Source organism: Lagopus leucura, unplaced genomic scaffold, assembly GCF_019238085.1.
Source record: "Lagopus leucura isolate 7727_CA_CO unplaced genomic scaffold, USGS_WTPT01 Super-Scaffold_100030, whole genome shotgun sequence".
NCBI lineage: Eukaryota > Metazoa > Chordata > Aves > Galliformes > Phasianidae > Lagopus > Lagopus leucura.
In genome coordinates, this window is record NW_024962281.1 from 6847696 (window position 1) to 6873626 (window position 25931).

General features: G+C 44.4%; 2 protein-coding genes across 2 annotated transcripts in view; one reads left to right on the forward strand and one right to left on the reverse strand.

Moving 5' to 3' along the window:
• Positions 1–1845: 1845 nt before the first annotated feature.
• On the forward strand, positions 1846–10306 carry NIPAL4 (NIPA like domain containing 4). Its single transcript, XM_042881596.1, has 7 exons — positions 1846–2226; positions 3985–4233; positions 6192–6248; positions 7151–7241; positions 8208–8368; positions 8470–9053; positions 9494–10306. The coding sequence occupies exons 1-7, from the start codon at positions 2184–2186 to the stop codon at positions 9503–9505; spliced, it is 1197 nt and encodes a 398-aa protein (XP_042737530.1). The 5' UTR covers positions 1846–2183; the 3' UTR covers positions 9506–10306.
• Positions 10307–11778: 1472 nt separating this feature from the next.
• Positions 11779–25931, reverse strand: part of ADAM19 (ADAM metallopeptidase domain 19) — a 28731-nt gene continuing 14578 nt past the window's right edge. The window contains exons 8-23 of the mRNA XM_042881808.1: positions 25333–25404; positions 24336–24502; positions 23488–23572; positions 23136–23275; positions 21379–21556; positions 20611–20700; positions 19560–19755; positions 19171–19279; positions 18488–18692; positions 17976–18056; positions 17276–17384; positions 17040–17175; positions 16780–16846; positions 16028–16240; positions 13780–13926; positions 11779–12994 (exon numbers count right to left, since the gene is read on the reverse strand). Of these exons, the coding sequence (XP_042737742.1) occupies positions 12920–12994; positions 13780–13926; positions 16028–16240; positions 16780–16846; positions 17040–17175; positions 17276–17384; positions 17976–18056; positions 18488–18692; positions 19171–19279; positions 19560–19755; positions 20611–20700; positions 21379–21556; positions 23136–23275; positions 23488–23572; positions 24336–24502; positions 25333–25404 (2070 nt within the window). The 3' untranslated portion in view covers positions 11779–12919. The remainder of the gene's footprint in view (positions 12995–13779; positions 13927–16027; positions 16241–16779; positions 16847–17039; positions 17176–17275; positions 17385–17975; positions 18057–18487; positions 18693–19170; positions 19280–19559; positions 19756–20610; positions 20701–21378; positions 21557–23135; positions 23276–23487; positions 23573–24335; positions 24503–25332; positions 25405–25931) is intronic.

Below are 25931 nucleotides of genomic sequence, written 5' to 3' on the forward strand. Positions count from 1 at the left end.
GTGTGAAATGACAGCCCCAGCCACTGCAGGCAGGGTTACCTGGAGAGAGAACTTGAGCTAAAAGCTGTCTGCTCAACCACATCCAGTCCTACAAGCTTTTACGCTGCTGTGCTGCAATCACCTGAACACCAGGCATTTCCTTTTGCCCCTACACCACCAGGTCACTGTCAGAAAGAGGATTTATCTCCCTTCAAAGCAGTAAATCTCAAACTACACTGAGCCATGGTTGAATATTGCAGCCCTGTTCTCGAAGTTCCCACAAGGACAAGGCCTAGCAGACACCCAAGGGCAGACATCAGCTGCTAGTAGGATGCTTCCACCATTGTAGCAATACACAGGATGGGTAACAACTATTTTTCCACCATTTTTTTCCAGTCCTATAAAGAAGAAGAGAAGTGGAGTAGAAAGAAAAGCCTTTTGATGTTGCTAAAGATATCATTTGCATGCAAAGCTGTCTTGCTTTATCCTCTGGACTGCAGTCAAGTCTTTTGGCTTGGGAAACCAGTATTTCAGGAGGAACCACATTGCTACAAGATGAGCCACTATAGCAGACTCCCTCATTTCTGATGAGCTGGACCTTATTTTTAAGGAAGCACCTGATGTGAGTATCAACCACTGAGCTCACAACTTGGAGCTGAATTCCCCTAATTACAGCCCTACCATTAAAACAAGGATATGAACCAATAACAGAGGCACTGGTTGCATCCCTGCTTTATCGTTATCAGTCTGAACTTGCCCTTGACTAAGAGTTGCAGGCAATTCTTTGCCAAGCCTTCCTGGCTTTTAACTCCCGTATTGCCATATGCAGCCTTGCTAAATCCATTAAATGCAACTCCTGTGACTTAGTGATTTTACATACAACATCTCCACTGCTCCTATACTAGAAAGATGTGACACACATGTACCACAGCTGATTGCAACATCTAAGTGAAGCTTTTCTCATAGTGGCGAAAACTCCACATGCTCCCTCCTGATGTCTATCAATGAACTTGCACTACTGCATTCTCTCCTTCTGGATCCTCACCCCCCTCCGCATCTCCTCTCTTCCCAAAGCTCAGAAGAACTTCTCTTGGAGATCTCACCCCTTCCCAAACCTGGCAAAATCGGCCCATGGGGTCAAAAACATTTGGGAGTGAAGATGCCAAATGCAGTCAACTCTTCATTTAGGAAGTCAGGCCACCAAGAGAAGGTAAAGCTGTGATCCAAAGTGTCTTTTGCTTTCCACCATGTCATCACCTCTGGTTTGGCAGCATAGTTATCACTGATGAATCACGAACCTTTAATTTCCTACACCAGAAACCATTGCCACACCATTTGGACAGCTATCAGATGTTCCTGTGATGGAGGGCAGGACATGGGATCTGGCCAGCACAGCCTTTCCCAGCCTCTGAGTGTGGCTGATGAACTGGCCCAATTAAAGTCAAGATGACTCCCAAAGCACTCAAACATGACATTTGCTGGAGAGCAGAGTTGTACAGAGATACAATCAGTGCAAAGATGCACACGGTGCTGGCAACGTCGCAGCTTGATGGTGTAAGGACAACTTCTGTAGCAATGTACAGGCAGTGTATTTCATGGTGAGAGGAAAAAAAAAAAAATCAAAAATCAAATTTTGAAGCATTAAGCCCTGCAGATCTTACATTTTAGTTATTTTCTTTAGTGGCTGGAGGCAGCAAAGTCTTCAACTGCAGCTGCAGGTGAAACCGTGCCCTGCACCTCTGCCCTCTGTAGCACAGCACGTGTCCTCTGCACACCCGTCCTCTGCTGATATTTGCTTTGCGCTCGTGCTGGAGCCCAGCCTCTCCCTCTCTGATTCGAAGGCCGGAAAAGCGATTAGGGAACGTGCCTCTGTGCAACAAGTACACGACTGAGGAAATCCCTGCTCGCACTCGAAATCTCCATTGAGATACATCAACCTTCCTTGTGCTACAACTCATTCCTCAGCCCCACGATTTGCCCTTTGCATCTGAACACAGCCGTAACGCTAAGCAGGGAACAACAAACACCAAAGCTCACATTTGAGGGGACGCCTTCTGAACCCCTTCCTTGCTACACCACAGGGAGCAGCCCCAACCCCCAGGGCAGCGCGAGGCGCGCAGCGCAGCGACGGAGGAGGAGCCGCCCGGGCAGGTGTGCCTGCAGCCAGCACCGAGCCACTGAGTGCACCACGGAGGACTGAGAGGATGATGATGGAGCCGCTGGAGACCAACGGCAGCTGCGGCAACGGTGGGTGCAGCCCGGGCTGGGGGGAGCAGGGTTCCAAGCAGTGGGAGGCAGGGGGTGCCCCAAAGCCGGGGCTGATCTTTGTCACTGGTTGGTTTCACAGGTGGTTGTTAGCCGGTAGTTAGCTGCCTCACCCCACTGCCTTCCTGCTTGCTCCCTGGAGAGCTGGATGCATCCACCTTGCCTAGGTAAAGGAACTCAGCCTTTCAGTGTAAGGGGCTGTAAGAAGGAAGGGGACAGACTCTTGAGCATGGTCTGCAGACAAACAGAAATGGCTCCAAAATAAAAGAGAGGAGATATAGATTGCATATAAGGAAGAAGTTTCTGCGATAAGGGTGGTGAGGCACTGGCACAGGTTGCCCAAGGAGGTGGTGGTACTCCATCCCTGCAGCCAAGGTCAGGCTGGAGGGGCACGGAGCACCTGGTGGAGCTGTGGGTGTCCCTGTTCAGTGCAGTGGAATGAGACCAGATGGCCTTAAAGGCCCCTTCTTACTCAAACAATCCTGTGACTCTATGAAAATGCCCCCCAGTACCCTGGAAAACAGTTACACAGTGAAGGTTATTTTTCCATTAGAGAGAAAAAAAAAAAATCTCTTAAAGAATCTTTAGAAAAAACATTGGATTTTTTTTTTTTCCATTAGAAAAAAAGATGGATCTAATTTGGATCCAAACCCTCAGCTGTATGTGCAGGGGATGGGTGGAGGCTGCAGAAGATTTAAGGCAGTTTCTTAGGGGAAGAATAAGGTGGGACCCAACTCTTGGAGAGCTGTGAGCCACAGAACATCAGCCTGCAGAGGGGTAATTGTTCCATTCATATTTCCAACATGATTTGAAGCAGAAAGCTTGTCATTTACTAGAGACAGATTTATATACGACACTCCCGCCGGGTGCTTTGTTCCAGCAGAGCACAGTCACACTGTCCATGCTACACTCCCAGTCTGATCGCAATAGGAAGATGTGCTGGGTGGGGTAGCTCGGCAATTTTCCCACCCACACAGCCACACACACCCCAAGCAAGATACTCCAAGATTTGGTGCTTTTTGTGTGGGCATCAGAGAGCCATGCCTGTGTTCAGCCCTTCCACACTAGCAGGACTTGATGCCACCGCTCTCAGACATTCAGTCTGATTCTTGGGTGGTCCTCCGCAGAGCCAGGAGTTGGACATGATGGTCCTTATGGGTGCCTTCCAGCTTGGGATATTCTGTGACTCATGAGCACACAACTGTCCATAAATAGGGGTAATAAAACCAATACAGAGAGGGACCTTTAATCTGGGACAAACCTGTTGTCCTCTTATTAGCAATCATGTGGCCCCGCTCAGTACACGGAGCTGGGACAGATTCACAGTTACAAAATACTGGCACTGCTCCACATTAAACTCAAAGCAGTGAGCTGCAGGCAACAGGAAGATGTGAGGATTAGGTGGCTGTAAAGCACCAAAGCCTTTGGATCAATACTGGACACTGGCAAGGTATAGTTCAACCTCATAATACTGGAGTTTGGTGGAGAGATTCTAGCACAGATGGTTGGAAATTCAGATTAATTATAGTGGTCCTTGTGGTCTTCCAGTTCACTGCAAAGGGCTCTGCAGGCACAGTGTGTCAACGAGCTGCTTGAGCTGCATCCCAGAAACCAATCACCAGACATCCTCCTGCTTCCATGTAAGTGCAGAGGTGTCCTGAGTATGAGAGACTGATTACAGCATTGAATGGCACTCTTGACAGCCACATTAATAGTTGCTGTATCTCCATGTTCTCACAGGGTCTCTGCTCTTCATTTCATGCCTTTCCCATCGAGTTGTGTGCCAGGTGGTCAGAGGTGCTGATCTGGCTGACCCTGGCCATGACAATGGGACTGGGGATACCTCCTGGGTAACACAGCTGGAAAGTAACTATGGATTCTACATTGGTCTGGGCTTGGCTGTCTTCTCCAGTTTCCTCATTGGCAGCAGCATCATCCTCAAGAAGAAGGGGCTACTCCGGCTGGCGGAGAAGGGAGGCACCAGGGCAGGTAAGGTTTTGTGTAGGGCAACACCTTGGTGTACACATGCCAGCCTTTAATCAGCAGACCATTTGTGAAATGGGCCCCATTGCACAAAGGTGAAAGTCATCCCCATGCCACAGCCTGGAGCAAGATAGTTCAATTTCATGCCTCCCCCCGCTCACACTGATACATCAGACATCTTTGCCACCAAATCCCTGAAACAAGGACACATCCCCATACGCTTGAACCACATTAGCAAAAGTCATTTATTTATGCACATCTGCACCCCTGCGATTTACGTGAGCCCTGCCGTGGTTTTTAGAAGTGATACATCCAAAGCATGTTGCTCAACAATGCGTTGGCTGATAACTTTCTTTTAGTGCTGAGGTCCTGGGGTGAGGTGTGTGTTTATGGATAGGGATGGTAGAGGAACGTGCCTGAGCTGAGTTGCACTGTGCAATTGGGCACAGCCCATCAACACTGCAAGCATTTGCTCCAGCAGCAGCCTAAGTCCTACCTGGCGGGTGACCTACTTACATAACTACTGACAAAATGATGATAATTAAAATACTACTACTTCCTACCTGTGGTCTAGGAAGTGCTCTTAAGTCATTTACAAAGGAATTCAATATCCCCATCTCCATGCAGGGACACAAAGGCATGAAAAGGCAAGGTGTCTTATAAGCAGCAGGTGAGCTAAGCCAACAATATGTCTCCTATCCCCACCCCATACATTAAGCTGTCCCCTTTGCAATGGTGAACTCACATAGGTTTGATTTTCAGCATTGGATTTGTACCATGAAATATCAGTGTTGTTTCAGCTGTGGAACTCCCAACATCATCTTACATTTCAGAGCCAATCTAGTTAAACAAGAGCAAACTCCTTCCTACTTGAGGATGTTTTACCGGGAATTGATGACAAAAAAGTCACAACAAGAAAAGTTCTACAAGAAAAAAGCTACAGGCAAACAAACCAGCAATTTTATAATTTCTAAGGAACACCAGAGCATAACATTTAAACTTCATCACTTGTTAAGGAACCAGAAGTTGAATTATAGCAGAAAAAAGAATTCTGTACCTCCTGAACTCTTCTTATGCACACCTTCATTGCTCCTTCTCCTGCCTCTCCCCCTTCTCTTACTCACAGTATTACAGTATTTCAGCCCTCCTATGTGCACACATCAACTTTCTATAACACAGTTCTAGCAGTGCATAGACCATTACCATCAGCTCCTGCTATCAGTCTCTCCAACCCAGTACCCTCACAAAGTCACCATGTCCAAGCTCCTGCCATAGAACAGCTTGTGGTTCAGACCGAGACCTTAAGTCACAAAGCAACATGCAAAGCAGCAGATAACATATGGATAACTCCAGGGCACCTAGAGCCCTCACCAGTACACAATACAGCAACACCAACTAATATACCACTGGCTCACACAACGCAACCATAGCTATAAAAAAAAAATTCCCTTACCTTAATGCCAACACGTCGTTCTTCATAGAGTTCCAATGGGGATGCAAGGTCCAGCACAGCAGCTCCATGGAAACAGTCTCTGCATAGAGGCATCCAGCAGGGCATAAGCCACCACCACCCTCTGCCCCAGGGTCACCTGGGGAGGGACATCCAAGCCAAAGCACATCCAGCCCCCAGAACCTCAGCACAGGCATCCACTGGTGGCTTCAGAGGCACGATCACCATGATGAATCAGTAAGGAGCACCACTACAGTCCATCCCAATAATCTGCTGCTTTGGGGCAGTGCATGCCATTCCATGAAGATTAAGCAGCTGCTTTTATTGCATTTACATTGTCTGCCGATAGCTGTCACTTTCTGCTCATGCCTTGAGCCTACATAACTCCTATGTTTGCACTTTCTGTCCTTCCAAGCCATTTTCTTTGCCACGCTCTTCTCAGTGTGGCTTATTCCTTTTCAGAAGGCCATTTGTCTCCTCTCATCGTTAACTCCTGCCTGCTTTGCTTTCCCAGGAGATGGAGGCCACGGCTACCTGAAGGACTGGCTCTGGTGGGCTGGCTTGTTAACGAGTAAGTAGAAGCTATTGCCCTGGGTTTGCAGCATTTCCTGGTGCCGCTTGAACCAGGTATGAACAAGTCCAGCATCAGTTGCTCAAAGCCTCAAAGTTTAGTTCCCTGCTCCTCTCAAGGCCTGAGGAGGCAAGTGAGCTGTACACCTCCCCCACCATCCTGCTGCAGCCCTCCTGGAGGGCTGGTAGTACTCAGCAGCTCAATTTTGCTTAATCAAAAAGCACACAACGACAAAACTGAATAGGGCAGCCAGCTGTACCAGGCACAGGGCAAACAGCCTCCTATGTGCACCTCAGGAGATCTGGAAAGGTCACTGCTGCAGCAAGAGTGATAACAAGCTGTTGGTAGCAGCTCCTTTCTTAAAGGAAAGTTTTTTTTCCCTTAGAGCAACCCTCCAAACCTTCTTCATATGCAAAACAATATAACACCTTTCCAAACTAGAGTTACACAGAGAGTAGCAGATTCCACAGGAAAAGTTTTCAGAGCTGTCTTCCCTGGAGCAGCAGCAACAAGGAGTACCCCCACCTCACTCTACTCCTTAAGCTCCTGCTGTACAGCCCACAGCAGCATACCCACAGACAATTTATAGCTGAGGAGCAGCCTGTGCCCTCCCAGCACTCCGGGGCTCCAACCACCCAGTAATGACCCAGATGCACTGCAGCTGTGGGCCTGGATTGGTGATTTAGTAAGCTGATGGGAGTCAGCTGTGGCCCAGTTTGGCACCCTCGGCCTCTTTGCCTGCATAAGTTTGTGCTATGGAGACTTTCCCTCCATCTGGCCCTATTTAGAAGCAGCGTGAAGGCCCTTTCGTAAAACCCAATCTCTAGTTTGCAAGCTTGTAAGAGAAAGCACAAAAAGCACATTGTAATTCGCCAGTGTTTGTTTTTCCTCTGTTTATTCAGTGGGTGGAGGAGAAGCTGCCAACTTTGCGGCCTATGCCTTTGCTCCTGCGACCATTGTCACACCTCTGGGGGCCCTCAGCGTGCTCATAAGGTGATGTGTGTGCCTGGGGTTTGCAGCTGGGCTGATCTGTTCACCTGTTTGTCTATAAGACTGGAATACTTGGAGTAATGTGAATGTGAGGAAAGAACGTTTTCTAAAAATACCCCAACTGTTGCTGTGTTTCGGGGGTATCACCCAGAAAACACTGAATTAAGTGCTGTGCCCTTAAAATGCTGCAGGTGGCTGTGAATAGCAGCTGTGTACAATTCATGTTAAATTACTGCAATTAGCAGCGTGACTTCTTCCATTGCCTTCACTCTTCAGCCAGTAAAAGGATATTTTTTTCAATAATAAACAGCACTAAAAAAGCCTAAATACATCAGAAATGCTACATTTGATTTAACTTTGTCTTTATTTTTGCCTTGTGCTAAAAAGGCTCTGGGCACTGAAGGTTCTATGGAAGTTCTGTTTCTGGGAAATGTATAAGCAAATGGAGATTGCTGTGCTGTCTCGGATTGTTTCAATGTCATGGAAAACAACTCTTTATTTTCTTTTTTTTCAGACGTTTTTACAGCCCTATTATACTCAAATTTCTCTGGGGCTTAATATTTCTGATGATTAAGTTAAAATTAATGTAGCAGTTTTGTGTTTGGTTGTTGTTTTTTTGTTCCTCTCTATTGCAGTAGCCCTTGAATTCAATTCTCCAGGCGCTAAAGGTTTCATAATGCCCAACAGCTCATGAGTGAATTAGAAAACCTTAGAAATGTCTGCTGGGATGTGCTGACACATTTGGCGCTTTTTCACCTTGCTGGTACATGAGCTGTGGTCTTCAGAGCTCCAACTCTGCAAGTTCAGTTGTCAGCAGATGCAGCATGAATGTGTAGGAACATGCAGGAATCCTGCAAATGTATTCCAAATTGGTGTCCTCGTATCATGTGCTCTACATCGTTTTAGATGCTGCTTCCTCTTTAAAGGATTTCAAAGTAGCAGCAGCCGTTGTTTTTCTGTCCCATGCAGTGCCATCCTGTCTTCGTATTTGCTGGGAGAGCGGCTCAACCTGCTGGGAAAGCTGGGCTGCATGCTGAGCCTCGTGGGCAGCACCATGATGGTGATACATGCACCAGAGGAAGAGGAGGTCACCACTCTGGATGAAATGTTATTTAAGCTGAAAGAACCAGGTACGCAGGAGGTTGTGTTTGGAGTTGGGCAGTAGTACTGCTCTGGCCCCCATGCCAACTCATGTTTGAGTTGTTGTTTCTTTGTTTCTTTCCCCTTCCAGGTTTTCTTGCTTATGCTGCAGTCCTTTTGGCTGTCTGCTTCCTCCTCATCTTGTACCTCGCACCTCGCTACGGCCGGAGCAACATCCTCATCTACCTCACCATCTGCTCCGTTATCGGGGCCTTCTCTGTGTCCTCAGTCAAGGGCCTGGGTATTGCCATCAAGGGCTTCTTTGCTGGCCAGCCTGTGCTGCAGCACCCACTGACGTGGATCCTGGTCATCACGCTGGTAGCATCCATCACTACACAAATTAACTACCTCAATAAGTCTCTAGACATTTTTAACACCTCTTTGGTGTTTCCCATCTACTACGTTCTGTTCACCACCATCGTCATCACAACTTCCATCATTCTCTTTAAAGAATGGGTGGCCATGACTGTAGTGGATATCATTGGGACAGTTTGTGGCTTCCTAACCATCATTTTGGGAGTGTTTTTACTCCATGCCTTCAAAGACATGGACGTCAATTTAGGGAATATGCCACAGGTCCTCCAGAATGAACAGGAGGCGCCAGTCACCCGAGATGACAAGAACATCCTGATAGAAGTGGACAACTCCAGCATTGCTCCAGAGGATAAACCAAAAGTATTTATGATGCTTAGCATGTTACATTTGAGGGTTTGGAGGTGGGGCATAAAACTAATCTGAGTAGGTTGATGCCAGAATTCCACGTGCTGTTGAGCAATTTAAGGAAAGACAAAAAATTAAAATCAACAGTGTCTATCCAAAGCTCGGCAGAGTTAAGCCAAGTCTTTCACTGGGCTTGCACTGGATCTTTGGCATGGGGTGGCAGCACAGAGCATGTCAAATTGTCACTGGGCTTTAATGTATAGTGTCTCTGAAAATCTTCTTGAAATGAGGTACTCCTGGGACAAAGACCCTCTTTGATGCCCCTTGCCATCTCTTATTGTTGGCAGGGCTAGTGTTTACTCTGTACTCCTACCCCTGGGTAGAGATATCATCAGTGTATTCATTTATAGGCCTTGACTGATTCACTGATTACTGTTTTTGTTTTTCCTTTCTAGGCACTTGCATGAACTCTAAAGTACAGAACAATATCTCAAACAAAGGCAAAAAATGAGGACTGCTGTTCACATTCTGCTCATCCACATTTAATTATTCTGCAATTTTGGATGAAGAATACTGGTAAAATATGGTGAATTTTGGAAGAAGCATCAGGACCCAAGCCATAAAGTGTTTATATGGGATTGTGGCAGATAAATCATTTTACACTTTTGTTTGTGAGGTACAGGAGTTTCCCAGCAGCACAATGTTAATTAGTTTTCTGCAACTTTTTTTTTTTTTCCCATTAGAAACTGCAGTGCCCAAGCTGCAGTGTTGCTGTAAGTGAAGCCACTATGCCCGATCCAGACCTCACACAAGCAAGCAAGGGGCAGCCCCTGCTCAGGCTTGAAAGCTTCAGCAGGGTAAACCCCCATCAGGAGAACTAACAATTTCTGTAACACTCCTTGGTAATTGATGACAATGCTTTCAGCCTGAAGCAGGTGAATGTTTTAAAGATGTTTTTCTTAGCAGGTGTCGTGTGTGACCTTGCAGCACACCTTCAGAATTCCCTTGCATTTGGATCATGGGTGGGGATGCAAGGATGGGAGCCCATTTGGGCACAGCAAAGCCTGACCCAGCTGTGCCAAGCTTACTTGGTCCAGATTTACTTACCCTGAACCATGGCATGTACCTGTGCAGATCCAGTTTTATGTTGTTGGGATATTATTGAATAAACATGACTTGATGTTAGGGTAGGGAAGACGATGCAGTCTCCTATTTTTATAACATTTCAGTACCTTTTTTTTCTTTTTTTTTTCTTTTTTTTTTCTTGAATGTGGAAAAGGAAATAAAGGCTTTTTCTAAAAACCCTTGAAGGTGGATCTGAAAGATTTTAATGACTTCGCTGATTTTGCAGAAGGAAACCAGCGCCCTCGTTTGGTTTTGCAGGAAATAATCCTAGTAATTCACTTGCTGCTTTAACTTTGGCGTCCTAGTTGATATAATGCTTTACACGTTTTATAAATACATTGCAAACAGGTCTCATCCTTCCCAGTGCCTGGACTACATTTAAGGAAGACAGTTCCTCCAGAAATCCTGCCCCCTCTGCACAAAAGGCACATTGAGAAAGGCTGAACTGGTGTAGTGAAATATCACAACGACAGAACACTTGTTAAAGACAACCTGACCAGTTTATTAAAAACTAGGCAAAAGGCACAATGAGTGGCATTCTTCAAGTATTTGCATAGATGCACAGAGAACGTTGCTGTAAACCTTTAGTATGTGGACATAGAAGAAAGTGAGATGTATTTTTGTATGCATTCTTCCAAGTAACATTGCCTTTTAAAAAATACCATATTTTAGCAGCTTTTACTCCTCCTGCAGTTCCCATTATCATGCACTCATCTGGTGCACACGTGAAAATTTAGAAAGACTGAAGATCTCCAGAATGTATTTATGAGATACCAGTAGCAAAGGGTTCCATTGGGATTTCTATTAGCTTTGTGTCTGGGGACATTATTTTAAAAGCTTGAACCCATGCTCACATGAAATGCACTGAAAACATTCTTTTTGGTGGTTATTTAATAAAGATCACAGGCTCTTATGCAGACATAAGAGTTCCTGTGTTTGAACCTGTAGTACTGTGAGCACCATTTGTACCCAGGTTACTGCAAATTAGATGTCTAGGCCCCTGCCTATGAGCAGTAAAATAACAAAATTGGAGGGTTGTTTATATGCAAAATACCCCATCTATAGAAAAAGAATATACATATATCACCATTAGAAAGGCAGTGTTTTGCTCGTCATTCCTTATTTCAGAGAGGAGTAATTTATGGTTTTTTTTTTTTTTTTCCAGACACACAGAAGATAAGAAAAGGTCTAAAATGATCAAGATAATGGATAATTAACTAGTAATTCAAGACAGACCCCGTATACTTCTTCCTTGTGAAGAAAGAGGTAGTAAAGTTGCAAAAACTGGTGTGGTTTCAGTCATCCTATAGCTATACTTCTGTGTGTAGCGTAATGAGTGCTCAGGTTTAGACATTGTTTTTGTTTTTCCTAAATAGTAGTACTTAGGGAAACACAACCAGAACAAAAATATTTTTCTTTAAGCCAACGATACAATTTTTTATGTGCAGCACCAATTACACTGTTCGAGGAGCTGTCCATAAAATATCAGACATAACACAGTGTTATTGTTGTATACAGCTCCAGAATTCCCTGTGTTCTCCCAGGAGGAAATAATAAAGGGAAATAATAATTTTAAAAAATAGCATTAAAAAAGGTATTATTTTAAAATCCTTAGGAAAAAGAAAAAAAAAAAATGTAAAAAAAGCTCAAACCACCAGGAGAAAAAAAATTAAAAAAAATCAAGCTCACAAGGGAGGGTTCTGAGGGTCAGAACTATCAATCAGCTGCTTAAAGTGCACACAGCTCTCTCCATCCAAGTCCTTAAGAAAAAAACCTGGAGTAAGCAAAGCTGTCCTACAAAAGCACCATGTGTCATTACTATTTCTGCTGTACTACCACCTGGTCAACATGAGAGCAGGTTTCTTACTGGTATGAAGAGTAGTCAGCTTGTGCTGAATTACTGCTCAGCACAGACTGAAGGGATGCACACAAAAGTGCAATCGATTTTCTGTGGTACCATGTGGTGGGGAAGAGGGTTCAGTACTGGCTGTTGCTGGCCACTACAGCTCCATGTCTTGGGGGAGAGAGTCCCTGTCGTACCTCAGCTGTGTCCCAGTGACACAGAGAACACACAGATCGTGTTGGTCCTACAGCACCAAGGCAAGGAGTGCTGGAGGACTGAAAGGTTGCACAATGCTTGATGAAGAAAGTTTTACGGAGAAAATAATTCATATTTTCTATGAAAGTTAACCAAAATCCAGAGTGACTTCAACCAGAAATATTTCCATGGTTTGCTCTCTGTTGTGGCCCACCTTGCTGGCTGCTGTAAACTGTGAATGAACTGAAGAAAATTATCAGCAGCTGCCTCTTGGTCTCCCAAGAGATAGCTGTTTCTCTATAGCACCACTGATTGCTCCTGCAGCTGCCTGGATGGCTGAGGAAGCCAATAGGGCTAATTAATCGATGAAAGGCCATCAAGGCCAACACCTGCACCCCCTGGAAATACTTAAATAACTGCTAAAAAAATACATGAAGCCCACATTGCCCCATCCCTGCATTGAATATTGCACAATAACATATAAATACCACATAAACAAATTGTCCTTATAAAGAAAAGGCTATTAGCACAGAGAGAAGGTTTCAGCTTGGCATGTACCGGCTCGCTTCTTGGGTGCACTCCTGCCAAGTCTGCCTGCAGCCTCTTGAGTCACATAGGAAACAGATAAGGCTAAGTGGAAAAAAACCTAATGGCCAATGAAAAATTTTCTGGATGATGAAGGCCATCCAGTCCTTCTTGAAGATCAGAGCCATCACATTCATGGGTGTGCACTGGAGCCTGGCTGTCCTCTTCTCAGCATGTTTGCTGCTCCAGCTGTCCTAGCACCAGTGTTCTGAATGAGATGGAAAAGAGGTAAGAGAGAGAGGAGTGAGCACAGATGAAAGAGAAAATCCTGCTCAGTACCTTTTCTAATGCAACAGCAGGCCAGGGGAAGGCTGTTCTCACTCACACTGCACATTCACCCTAAAGAGTCGCAGAGGAAACTGCTACTTTCTGCCTATAGCATGATGATGTTCATGCAGGATTTGCACTTTGACATCTAGCTTCAAGTATGCTGCAGGTAGCACCTGTGATGTGTGGAGTGGAGGTATTTTTTGCTAGAGAGTTCAGTTTGCAGGAAGCTTAATTAAGCTGCTCAAAGACTCTTATTTGTTGTCTTTATTTTGGGAAATGTTCCAGAGGGAAAACATATCGGAGAGGCTGGAGAAGGTTTCTGATCCTTTCTGGGGTCCTCAAGCCTTGTCTGGATCTCCCTGGGTTGCTGCTCTTCACTTACCTTTCTGTGTCACTCTCTCTGCCCCACTCAAAAGAAGGCTTAACCTGAGGAAGTGCCCAGGGACGTGGAGAAGTGAATCAGTTATTCCAGACCATGGCATGGCTGTTTACAGCACCTGCACTGAACAGTTCTTACAGCCTGATTCCATTGAGGGTTAGTCAGTTTTGCTGCAGAATTAGGACCAGGTGCATTGTTTGACCAGTAAATGCTTAACAGGGAACAGGAGACAACAGAGGCCTATGCAGCAAAGCCCACCAACCCAGCAGCCCTTCCATTGCCATCCACCACAGCTGCACAAGATTACTCTCCAAATAGCTCTGCTGCTCCCCATCGGTGCCCACCTCTGCCACAGGCTGGAGTTGTCCTGGGATCCTGGGCCGAGCAGGAGGCAGTGGGATGGCAGGGCTGTCCCCAGGCCGTGCTCTGCACCTGCTTGGGACTGGGTTGGCTGGCAAAGCTCTTTGGGGCGGCCGGGGCCTTGAAATGTCCTGCACAAGAAAAAGACAGTTTTGAGTTGTCAGACTGGAGAGATATCCAACCTGAAAGCAGAGATAACGTTTTCACATTCATTTCACATGGCCTGGGCCTCTGAATGTGGCCGCAAGTATTTCTGACCTGTTTTTAATTTTTGGGAAGTCAGAGACTGCAGGCTGTGTACACAGCTGCCCACCGTGAGGCTTCTGCTTTGGGCCTCACCCCAGAAACAGCACAATCTAATGGCTGTACAATGCAAAGCAGGAAGGACCTAACAGATTGCATGGGAGGCACTGTCATACAGTGACTGTAAACTGTATGTGCATGCACATGTGTGCCCATACACAAACATGCAGCCCACCTCCACCTGCAGTGTTATTGTTTTGTTTGTGCACGCAGCTGTCCCTAATAGGATACTCTAAGCATTATATTTTCCATTTGTCTAATGAATTTCAGCATAAAATATACCCTGGGGAGAAGTTACCCACATAAGAGCTGTCTGCCTGTTGTTGCTTAGTTTCTATGCTAAGTCTCTGGCTTACAGGTGTTGATTTAATAAACACAGCTGTGCTCACAACTTGGAGGGCACCCAAAAACCTTGCCGTCTCCTCAGACAATGTATAAACATGATGCTCAGTGGCTGTATCAGCCAATGCTTGGGGATCCACTGCTCTCCAAGGACTGCAGGAGGGATGAGGCAGGCAAAAACCCCGCTGAGCACCAGATCCAAAGAGCTCTTATAGGAATGGTAAGTGAGCAAGTCTGGTAGATACTGTAAATGTCTAGGAAGGACACTGACACTAGCTAACAGTGAAATTAATGACTTCCTCTCTATCTTCTGGATCTCGTGGCTCTTTTCCAATCCAAAAATGAGAAGGTTGCCTTTCAAAACCCTAGGACAAGTGTCCCATCGCGTAGATCTGATATCAAGAGACTGGATGCTTTGGAGAAGGAACACAATGGAGACGGTGAGGAACTTGTCAACAAGCAGCTGGGAAGGATATCTATTCCTTATTGATTAGAGTCAGCTTCCTGCTTTTGTTTTAGTTTTCTTTCCTCTCGAAGTGCTGGCTGCTCATAGGAACAATGGAGCTAGAAACAAATCTCATTCACTAAAATAATTTTGGCTTCATTTTCTTCTATATCCTTTAGAGAGGCTGCCATGGAGCCAGCCTCCTGCTTTCCCTGTAGCTGAGGCCCCTCTTTGCAGGCCCTATCCTAGTAAAGCTAGGAAGGAAATGTTTTGGTAAGATGGGTTTAAGTCAGTCTGAGTGATTTGCAGTTTTTCCACAGTGATGTGGAATCTTTATTAATTTTAGAATAAAACTTATAGCAAGAAAAGTAAACCAATACCCTATTGCCTTAAACACCTCAATGTAACCTTGTGGCTGAGATGCTCACATAAGACAGGATCAGTCTGAGTTAATCCTTTTGTTTCCCATGCAACATACTAATGATCCCATTTTTGCTCCATAAAAATAAAAAATAAAAACCTAAATGTGTTCTATGTCTTTTGTGTGAAACAAAATTTATTTGTTGCTGATACTGACCACCCCCCCTCCAAAAAAAAAAAAAAAAAAAGAAGACATAAATAATTGTGAATAGTTTAAATGCCAGTTTATGCTGATTTGAAATGAAGAAACATCATTTATTTGCACAAGGCTCTCAAGGCAGTGGCCAAATGCAATATACCCTGAGGATTATCTGAAGGAATAGAGATCCTGTACTTGGTACTGAGCCTCAGAGTTATCACTGTTTGATCATCTCCACAGGGCTTCTTTCCAGGCAATAAAATGCATGCAAATGGTAAACAGAAATATGCTATGCTATGCTATCCTAATGAAAAACCTGCACGGCTCCTTGCTTCCTGACCTTGGTAAGGCACATACTACTTCATGATCCAGACTACCTGACTCCAGGTGTTGGTCAGAAAGAGAAATGAACAACAAGCAATTGTGCATGCTAAGCACCCAGTGCAATAATTTCTGGCTCCATGACAAAGCTAGAAGAACCACTGATAACCACATCCCACCAACACCATCTGGTTAAAAACGCTTCACTCAAACCAACCCTCCCACCAAACCACACCTGCAGAACAGCAACACAGCTTCATACCTGAGAGGGGGGGGATCTGGGAGCTGGAGGTGCTGGCCTGCTTGGGGGTGTCCGCCGGGGCACATCCTTTGCCAGTGCTGGATGCACCGGTCCTGCGGGACTTCCCGTACCATAGCTGTAGCTGGTGAAGGCAGACTGCTGCTGCATGTTAATTTGGAGGCAAGGAGCTGGTTGGGGAGGAGGTTTTGAGGGGATTTCAGGGACGCCAATCACCTGTGCAGAAGACCCACAAATTCCAGAAATTAGATTATGCCTGCTTCAAAACAACCTCTTCACTCTCTGCTACAATTTTGAGAGTCTGCACAAGACCTTTGAGCCACATAGCAGGAAATACTGACTGCAACAGCTGTATGTTATATATGTCTAGTAGGTGCTGATTACATGTACTTGGACAACTTTGAATTGTGAAGCAGGAAGAGGAATCAAGAGAATAGAGTAACAGAGGTATTAGCACTATAAATAATGCTTGCAAATCACTCCACAGCTTGCAATTTCTGCAAGTTTTGAAAGAGGGGATGTGACAAGAGAAGATCCACCAGGACAGACATGCAGCCACCTCTCTCCCTGTAGGATATGTTTGGAAATACATGCTACACTCAGCTCCCACTGACTTTCAGCTGTGGTGCACATCTGTCTGATATCCTCATCCTTTGGAAAAACCACCTCTCAAATGCAGTGTGAGAGGGAACCACATCCCACTCTGCAAGTCAGCTGCAGCTCTTCTGGGGAGCTGGAAGTGACATTGCCCCTACCTTCCTCTGCTGTTGGGGGGTTCTCAATTTGAAGGCAGGGTTTGCATGGCCATTTCCAGAGGCATCGCTAAAAATGAGACAAAGCAAAAAAAGTTATTTACTGGATGTGTTTTCTCCTTTCTTCTTGTATTTTACTATATTTCAAAGAATGAGAAGTAAATACTGACTACAGCAAAGTAACAGTTATATTCTTTGCAACCACTGTGATTTCTGCTCTGTGGGTGGGTAAAAGCAGACAAAGCACAGCACTGGCTATTTACCTGATCTGTGGAGCCTTCTTTAGAGAACAAATGACAAATTTGTTCCAGCACTTCAGATAATAGAACAAAAGCATGATTCCAATGAAAAGAAGAATGGAAGCTAGGATGGCCAGAGCTATCACTACTGCTGAAGAGCCTGAAAGGCAAGAACATACAGTAAATTAAATGGGAAATCCTCTGTTCCCAGTCTATCCCAAGTCTTTCTGAATTGCCACCACAGTGTTGGTCCCACTCACCTTCTGGTGATGGAGGGCCACTGTCCAAGCTTCCTCCGTCCCCACGCTTGTTGCAAAATGGGGGAGCCCATCCCGGGTTGCAGTGACAGTTCTTGTTGTTGTTGCAGACCTGGAGCAGGAATACTCAGAGACTCAGTGCAGTGTTTGATTCTGTGCAACAACTACTATTTGCTTCCTATAACCTTAAGGACCATATAAGAGGGAGCAGACAGGGAGTGACGGTGGGGTGAGTCCTGCTCTTTGTCAGGCACATCCTGGGACCTCCTGAGCTACTCAAGGAACACAATGCTGCATGTTTACCACTTCCTTGCCTAAATGGACCAATGGAGAGGTGATGATGTTTTGTGCTAGAAACACTAGCAGAAGCTCTAAAATTTTTCTCATCAGCCTTTTCTTTCCATTCTGTGGGGAACAGCAGAGCAAAGTGTGGAATAAACTGTTCCAAATAAGACTTTTTACTATGCTTTTCCCTAAGCCTGATTGTTTTTTTCCTAATTTATTTTAAATTAAATCTAAACTGGACCGTGAAGATTAGACCAGAAAATGCAATCACAAAATGTAGGTGCAAACTAATAATTAAGGAGCAGAAGGCCAGATCAAACCTAGGGATGGTATCAGAACTGAGCCAAACAACCATCCACAGATGAATGGCAGCCCATCCTGCTTCAGGCTGGAACAGAGACAAAAAGGAGGTACCTACCCCATTGCCATTGCACTTCTCACTACAGCTTTCAGACTCAAAGATGATGGATGTGTTCTGACAGCGTCCCTCAAAGCAAACCTGCAGAGAAAGAATCCCAAAACTCAATATAAGCGCATCAAGTTACACACCAAATGACTGCCTAAGCAAACTTTCAACCACAACCCTATAACCCAGCTAACACATATCAGAGAGAGGTAGAGGAGCTCAGAAGCCAGTAACTTGCAACATAGATGTGGCCAAACCTGTGAAGCTGTTGAATGTCTTGATTTCTAATTGAAACAATCTCAGCCAGCTAGCAACCTCTGGATTTTGCTTTGGCCTCAGGCTTCATCTAGGAAAGCCTTAAGGTTTGACCTTTGGTGTATACCTTCCACTACTCAGAAACTCCTAAGAAATTAATTTCTGACAAACATAAAAATCCCCTGGAAAGACATTAGACAACAAAAAAATGAGCACCTTAATAATACCGTGAAATGCCACAAACGATTGCAAGCAGGAACTGTACCTACATGATGGCTGCCACATTTTGTTCCTGTCAGCACCAAGGCAGGGTCCAGCATCTCCTTTTCTTCATTCTCAGATCTGTACACGTGAGTCCCTCGGCATCTCACCTTCGTCCTCTGCAGGGAGATAGTTGTGTCTATGGGCACGGCATTGGGCAGCACAGGTTTGGAAGCAGAGCTCTGGCACTGGATCTTCCCACATTTAGCATCTCTGATTTCAAAGGAAAGGCTAAGTGATTATTTCTGGTTAGATGAATGTTTTGCAGGCTTCAGCTTTGCATGTGAATTAAAGTGTGAGGCATTGCTCAATGGCAAAAGAGCAAGCACCTTCCAAAAGCCAGCTCAAGCACTATTGTTTGATGGGTGCTGTTGGTATCTACCCACTGTCTCTGGAGATAGGCCAGCTTCAGCAAAATCACAGAGCATGTTAGAAAGCTACATTTCAGCTTAAAGAATTGAAAATCCTACTTTCCTGTATCTTGAAAAAGTATCTATTTTAAAATGCAAAAGGTAGGGAAAAATGCTCAAGTTAATGCTTCCAGTCCATCCTAGTAGGAAACAGCTGGTTCCCCAGGTGTGAGAGAGGGATGGAAACCAAAGCAGGCTCATTTTAGTCTACTGGCCCATAATTCTGTAACATATAAAAACATCTTCTCCAGACAGCAACTCCCGGCTGCCATGCTTTCTACCTTTTCTCACACTTCCTGTAGTTGCCGTAGACGTCCTTCCCACAGTTCCCGTAGACATCTCCAGCAGCATTGACTTTCTCAAAGCAGGTGTCTGGTGCTGGCCATGCTCCTGCATGAGAGAGACTCACGTAGCTGATTCCTGTGGGACCTGGCAGCCACCTCACCCTGTGCCAACCACTCCCTTGTCATTTATCTGACATGGTTTGAGCATGGGAAATTTGTGTTCCCTCCTCCAAGTGAGTAAGGCAGAAGAAAAACCTCCTCAGGTTTTGTCACTGAGAATATAGATGCAAGATACTACTGCCATACACAGAGTGCATAACAGCAGGATATTGTATAATATTGTATGTTCCAAAAACAATACAATACACTGCAAGTCATGTCCTTACCTGGCCCCCACAGCTGCAAGCACTGGTCTTTGTATGTCAGACACATGCCATTATAGCAATATGCCTTTCCTCCTTCACAGGAAGTCCCATCAATTTGGTAGGAGTTGGAGGGGCAGAACGGTGACTGCCCAGTGCAGTACTCTGGGAGGTCACATAGTCCTGACTTTTCCCTGCAGAGAGTTCCTGGAGACATCAGCTAAAATAATACAAAGGGGGGAAAAAATGGAATTGTGGCTTGGCTTATTGATGATTTCATGTCTGCACAATGTCTCTTTGTAGATTAAAAAAAAAAAAATCCCACTGTATTCATCCCTTCTCCACCTTATGTTAGGTTTTCTGAGGTCTGCAGTGATCCAAATAACTCTAACTTCATTAACCGAGTGAGCTGTGTACAATTAAATTAGTGACCATATCCCTTTCCCAGGTAAGGACAAGAGCATGCAGAGAAAATTAGGTTGTCAGATTTCAAAAGGACATTGATTCACCTCTCTCTACACAGGGGTAGAATCTGATTCACCTAAACCATTTCTGACTTATTTATGTAATCTATCCTAAAAATCCTCCCTGTTTGGGAAGTATGTTTCAGTGTCTGTCATCACTGCTGGAGACATTTTCCTAACATGCAACTTCTGTCTCCAGCTGCTATGAGTTTACCATGCACACAGATGGAAAGACATACACAATTACATCTAGGAGGTTTATTGAAGTCTCTTGTGAAAGAAGTGAGAGTCCAAATGGATTCCTGGAAATTGTTTTTTCACCTGCTTAGGATAGGTCACTAAAAGCATGCAATACATATGCAAACATTAAATAAACTGAAGAGAAATATTTGCCTATGTTCATTCTAGAGAATCTGAGGTCAAACCTTAAGGTCTTTGGCTCCTAAATCAAAACCTGTTTTTCACAAGCTCCAGTGATACAGAAGCACTGTGTGATCCCTAATGTCTGCCCTGTCCTGCAGGGCATTTACAGCCTTGGGACCACAGACCAGATTTACACACACTGCTGTGCAAATGCCTGCAAAGATTTTAGGAAAATTCAACAAGCCCACCTTGCACTCATGACAGCAGCTGCCGTGGGCACATTGAGCACCCAGCTTCAGGGAGCAGTTGTTGGCATTGCAACAGGGATTATTGCATTCCTGGAAAAAAGCAGGATGCAGAATGGTTTGTTCACAAGGCAAATTCAGGACAAGAATTCATCAGAGCATCAAAGCCTGATGGTGACACTAATCTGTTCTCACACAAGATAAATAATATTCAGAGGATCAGCCTTTCTTCCACAGTATATTCTTGAAACTCAGCATTTGCTGGATTATACTACTGCATATTAATGTTCTCTGCTGGATGGATTGGTACTATAGGCTGAGATCGTTACCTCTGCTGAATCTGGGCTGCAGCTCCCCTTTGACTTGCTAGTCAAAGTATGGATATGGGGAAGCAAACTGCAATTCTATGAGAAGAGAGAAGCCCATCTTTACAGAGAATGAAGCTATAGGTGAAGTGCACTTTGCCTACACACATGAAAATGTGATCTGCAAGATCACTTTTTTTTTTAATGAACTTTCCATCACCTCTGTTTTAGCACAGATTGTACCACCCCTGAGTTCCGGGATACATTATGCTGTGCAATACAGATTTAGATACAATACTTTACTGTCTTGATTTACATTGCATATACATTTACATGCAGAGCAGAAAAGCTTATCTCCTGCACAAACAAAAGCTGTTTACATATCACATAATTGCATTTGCAAAGTATATAATAAAATCATTGTGTCTCACTAAAATCCAAACAGGTCAATGAGAACAACTGTTACCTCCACCTCTCCACAGTCACACTCCTCCCCTTCTTCCAAGTAGCCATTTCCACATTTCCTCCCTCCATACATTCTCTTGGTATCTGGCATGTTGGAAAGGCACATCCCTCCACCTGAGTGCAGATACTTCTCCAGCTCTCTCCTGTTGCACTGGTTGAACACTCTGGGGAATGGGTGCCTGAATATGAACACAGTGCAGAAAAACATCATGTCAGATCCAGACAATGGTTCAGAGCACCAAAAGTGATCACATACCAGTCCTAACAGTGCCAGAGAACACCACTCCTTTTAAATCTATGCAACTGTATGAAAGTGGATGGCGGTTTTGTGTGCCTGTTCAAATTGAGATCCACTTGGGTTTCATTTGGAAATGAGGTGAGATTGCACCACAAGACAGCCTAGTAAAGGAATGGCCTTTAAAAAACCATCTTTCGTGGTGGGAAAAAAAAAAATCATGTTGAGTTAGACTTCACCTTGCCCTTGCTGACAAGGACAGCACTCCTTACCTGCTCAGCACTGAAGTCATGGCTCACACCTCTGCTCTAAAGTTTGAGAATCAGCACTTGGACCATGAATAACCACTCGTGAAATTAGCTGCTGAAAATAATGTTTCCTTTTTTGTTTCCGCTGCTCATTGCAAAGGACTTGAACATGTTCTCTTGCATGGATTATGAACTTCTTTGCAACTATGCTTGAATCTACGCATTCTATTCATGACCATGCATGTATGCATATGTGTTGCACTGAATAGCTGCTATATGCCAGTGTGCTTTCAATGTTCATCTGAACATTTTTCCATATTTGGAGGAAATAGCTCACATTAAAAAAAGGCATTTAATTGAGACAATTTTGTTTAAAACTGCCAAAGAGGAAGACTTGGGGAAATAAGGAACATGGCTTTAAGTGAATGGCTTTGGCTAGCATTTTTACGTGACTGAAATACAGAAGCTGTCGTGGTTCCTCATCCAGAATGAGCTCTGGAATTCCTGTGGGTTTCCAAAATGACCCACTTCCCTTTTCTCCAAAGAAGATCTATTCCCTCCCTTTCAATGGCTTTCCATGGCTCACTGAAACCAAGCCGTATGCTGATGACAACAAGCAATGGATCTGTTTTCATGTCTCCTGAGTTTGAAGTATAACTCCGTCACAGTGCCTTTTAATAAGATCAGTTCTCTCCTGAAGGAATCGTATTTCTTTTCTTCATCGTGTTATAAAAGACAAAATTATCTTTTCTGGGAGATGCTTTAAAAAAACCTATCAACTATCTTTATATTTTCTGTGCAGCACATAAATGAAACACCATGGTGACACACCCCAACATGTTCTGGTCACCCCTCATTTCTCTGTGCTTGCTGGCAATAGCCAGCTCAGGTTGTGGAGAAGGATATGTGTGTGTAAGTGTATTGAATGTGCTTTGGGTGATAGATCATTTGGTAGGACACGGTGGGAAGCACAAACTCAGAGATAAGGGATTAGAGAGGCCCTGAGACCATCTCTTAGGACAGAAGATAGGAAAATTTGCCTCTGTAACAGCTTAGAGCTCCACATGCTGCTCCAATACTTAAGCCCAATCTCATACAGGAATAAATTCAATGGTAATTTTGCAAATTACAACTGATACATGAACTAGTGTTTGCTCAGCAGTTATTATCTCTATAAACACACTGGCTATAGGACTTAGCAACAGGTCCACTTCACTCTGAATTTTTAGCTCTCACCAAACTCTCCGCATCCCCCAGCAAGGCCATGGGACTCACCCAGTGGCAGAAGCCATGATGCAGCCTCCTTCCTCTGCACGGGTGGTACAGCAGCCAGATGAGTCATGATTCATGCCAAAATTGTGGCCCATCTCATGGGCGATAGTAGCAGCAACACCAATGGCATTATCAGAGTGGTCCTGTGCAAGATCAAAGAGGCAGGTCAGCATGTCACTTGTGCCTGTTCCTTGTACCTCTGGATCAATGGGGTGAGAGGCACTTCTCACTGTTACGTATGGAAGACATCTACTGAAGGTATTGCTGCCTATTTCTTCCTGGACTTTAGGAGGCATCTATTGTTTGTATTTACTGCTGACAAGAAACATCACATCAGGCATTAGCAATAACTTACCATGTTTACTCCTCCTGACTGGAAATCTGAGCACATGGACATCACAGGAGCCAAACCTACTGTGGTACCTTGGAAGGGCACACCCCTAAAATCAACCCAGAAAGACCACAAAATGGCACCGAGGCACTTGAAGGCAAGGCAGAGAAAAAAAGCATCCTGCAGCCCCAAGCTTTGTACAATGTACATGTCAGTTGAATATATTTTCTTTAGTACCACCTTCAAGCACAGAACATTACAATAGACCTACAAAGCTTTAGGACCTAATTTTCATGGACTGATACTTTGCTTTATGGACCAATTAGCCAATCTTTTTTTTTCGTATAATTGTTTAGTGGAAGAAAGTTTCCTCGATTGAGCTTTGCAGTAGGTACAGAAAATAATATTTCTGGATTCTTAGTTTGGTACTAGTTGGGAATATCTAATTTACCTTAAGTCTACTGCTTGATTCAACATTATTTTCTGAAGGATAAATTAGCATGGGAGAGGCAGGGAGGTCTGAGAGTTGCTGCAGACTTTTCTTCTGATGGCATTTGCATTGCTGGCCATAGCTACTGCTGGCTGTAATGAGATCAGCAGGGTGAGGCAAGATCCCCAGCCAGCTCCTACCATTGTGTTCCCTGTATCTCAGCAGGGTGAAGTAGGGATGGACAGCTTCTACAAAGTGCTTACAGATCTTGTTTATGGTTCAGATTTTCTTGAAATTGCTCCGCATGCCAAAGCTTAATGTTAGTTGAGCATTAAATTTTCCATTCTGAGTCTTAGAAAAAAAAATAATAACCTCAAATATTGCTTTCCCACCCACTCAACACACTTTCAGAAACAGCTTATTTCAGGTGAAATAAACCTACGTGATTAGTTGGGCATTATCATGCTTTCTGTACACCCGCTCCTTGCTGCTCCAGGCCAGGAAGGACTTCAGGGTGGAGTAAGGATTCTCAGTGCAATCACATTTGTTCCCATTACTCCAGATCTCCAGCCCCACCAAGGCAATCCGGATATTCAGGGACCTGTAAAACTGATAGGTATAGGAGGGAAAAGAAAAAACAAAATGAGCACTACTGATCTATTTTATTGCATTTTAGACCTTGTGTGTAAGCACTGATAAATGCTACTAGCGAAACACACATCCAGAGATGATGTCCTCTCTGGAAATGCATCACAATTTGCAAAGAGAAAAGTGCACCACCCACTAAACTAAACTGGATTGGACTAGAGATGCATTTTTTAATGAATGAAAGAGATATAATCTAGAAAAACACAAAGACTGGAGACCAACATCGTGTTAATCTTGAGATATGTCAAAATCCCTGAAAAAAGGAAGGAAGTAATCTGCTGCCCACGTCAAGTACAAATAGGACAAGTCTTCCTGGGCAGGGTAGGAAGGGGGAGGAGGAAGGAGTTGAAGGCAGCATGAAGGGAGCAGATCTGAAAAGCTGTAATGTTTACTTCAACAGCACTGGGTACCACTGCAAAGATGAGCTCTGAAGGCTCCCTCCTGCTCTGTTTGTGAGGCTTTCTACAAGAGAAGAGAGCTGAAGAGCTGAAGAGAAAGAAGGGACCTTAGCTCCTTGTCAACCTCTGTATTTAGATAACATAGTTAATACAGAGATGCATTAAAATACAGAGATGCTCACGCTGACTCCAAGGTGAGGAATGGAGATCTCACCCCACCCCTGATGTCCAACAAGAGAATTACTTGAAAAATGATCTCCCCCTGAGCCACTGGGGAGTGCTGCCAAAGCATTATTCTCTCTCCCAAGAAGACAATATTCCCCCTCACGATTAATTCTCATAATGCACAATATGGGTTTTGATTTCCCCAAGTTCATGCTCACCAGATCTCACCTTATCCACGTAATTAGCAGCCTCCACTAATTTAAGCCTTGTTGCTTCAATGTTGAAATGATGTTTCTGAACCTGAACAAAACAAACATGTCCCTGTCAGGTGGCACAACGACAACTAGAAAGAGCTGAAATGTGTTTAAGCATGTGGGAATAAGAGGGTAACTACCAACTGATGCTCAAAAGCCTTTCTTTGCTGTACATTTGACTGTAAGCCCACCTGCAAATGTATCTTCAGAATTCACCCCTGGCATCCCACTGCAGGGGTAGTTTTCCAGGGGTGGTAGGAACTTAGTGGAGCAATCCAAATGCAAGTAACAGGAAATTTGTCATTTACAATACATGGTAACAGCCAAAAAGAACAAATTTGCCTATTAAACTACCTGATAATGAGTTAATTTTGCAAGCAGTGTTTTGATTCAAGGATTTGCAAAATATTTAGGTTTCTATTAAACAGACTGCAAAAGCTGGGATTTTTCTCCTAGCAAGGGAAGCAGTGAAGTGTAGCTACACTGTGAGGGTGTTTACTGCAGCTCACATAACAAAATGGTGAACAACATATGGCAGTTCCTGGGTGTAACATGTTCTCTCAGTCTCCCTAT

Bases quoted from the DNA above. Each gene is read 5' to 3' on its own strand.
- NIPAL4 (XM_042881596.1), top strand. From the start codon at position 2,184: ATGATGATGGAGCCGCTGGAGACCAACGGCAGCTGCGGCAACG. The intron at 2,227-3,984 runs GTGGGTGCAGCC...ATGTTCTCACAG, and splicing joins CAACGGCAGCTGCGGCAACG to GGTCTCTGCTCTTCATTTCA. The intron at 4,234-6,191 runs GTAAGGTTTTGT...TTGCTTTCCCAG, and splicing joins GAAGGGAGGCACCAGGGCAG to GAGATGGAGGCCACGGCTAC.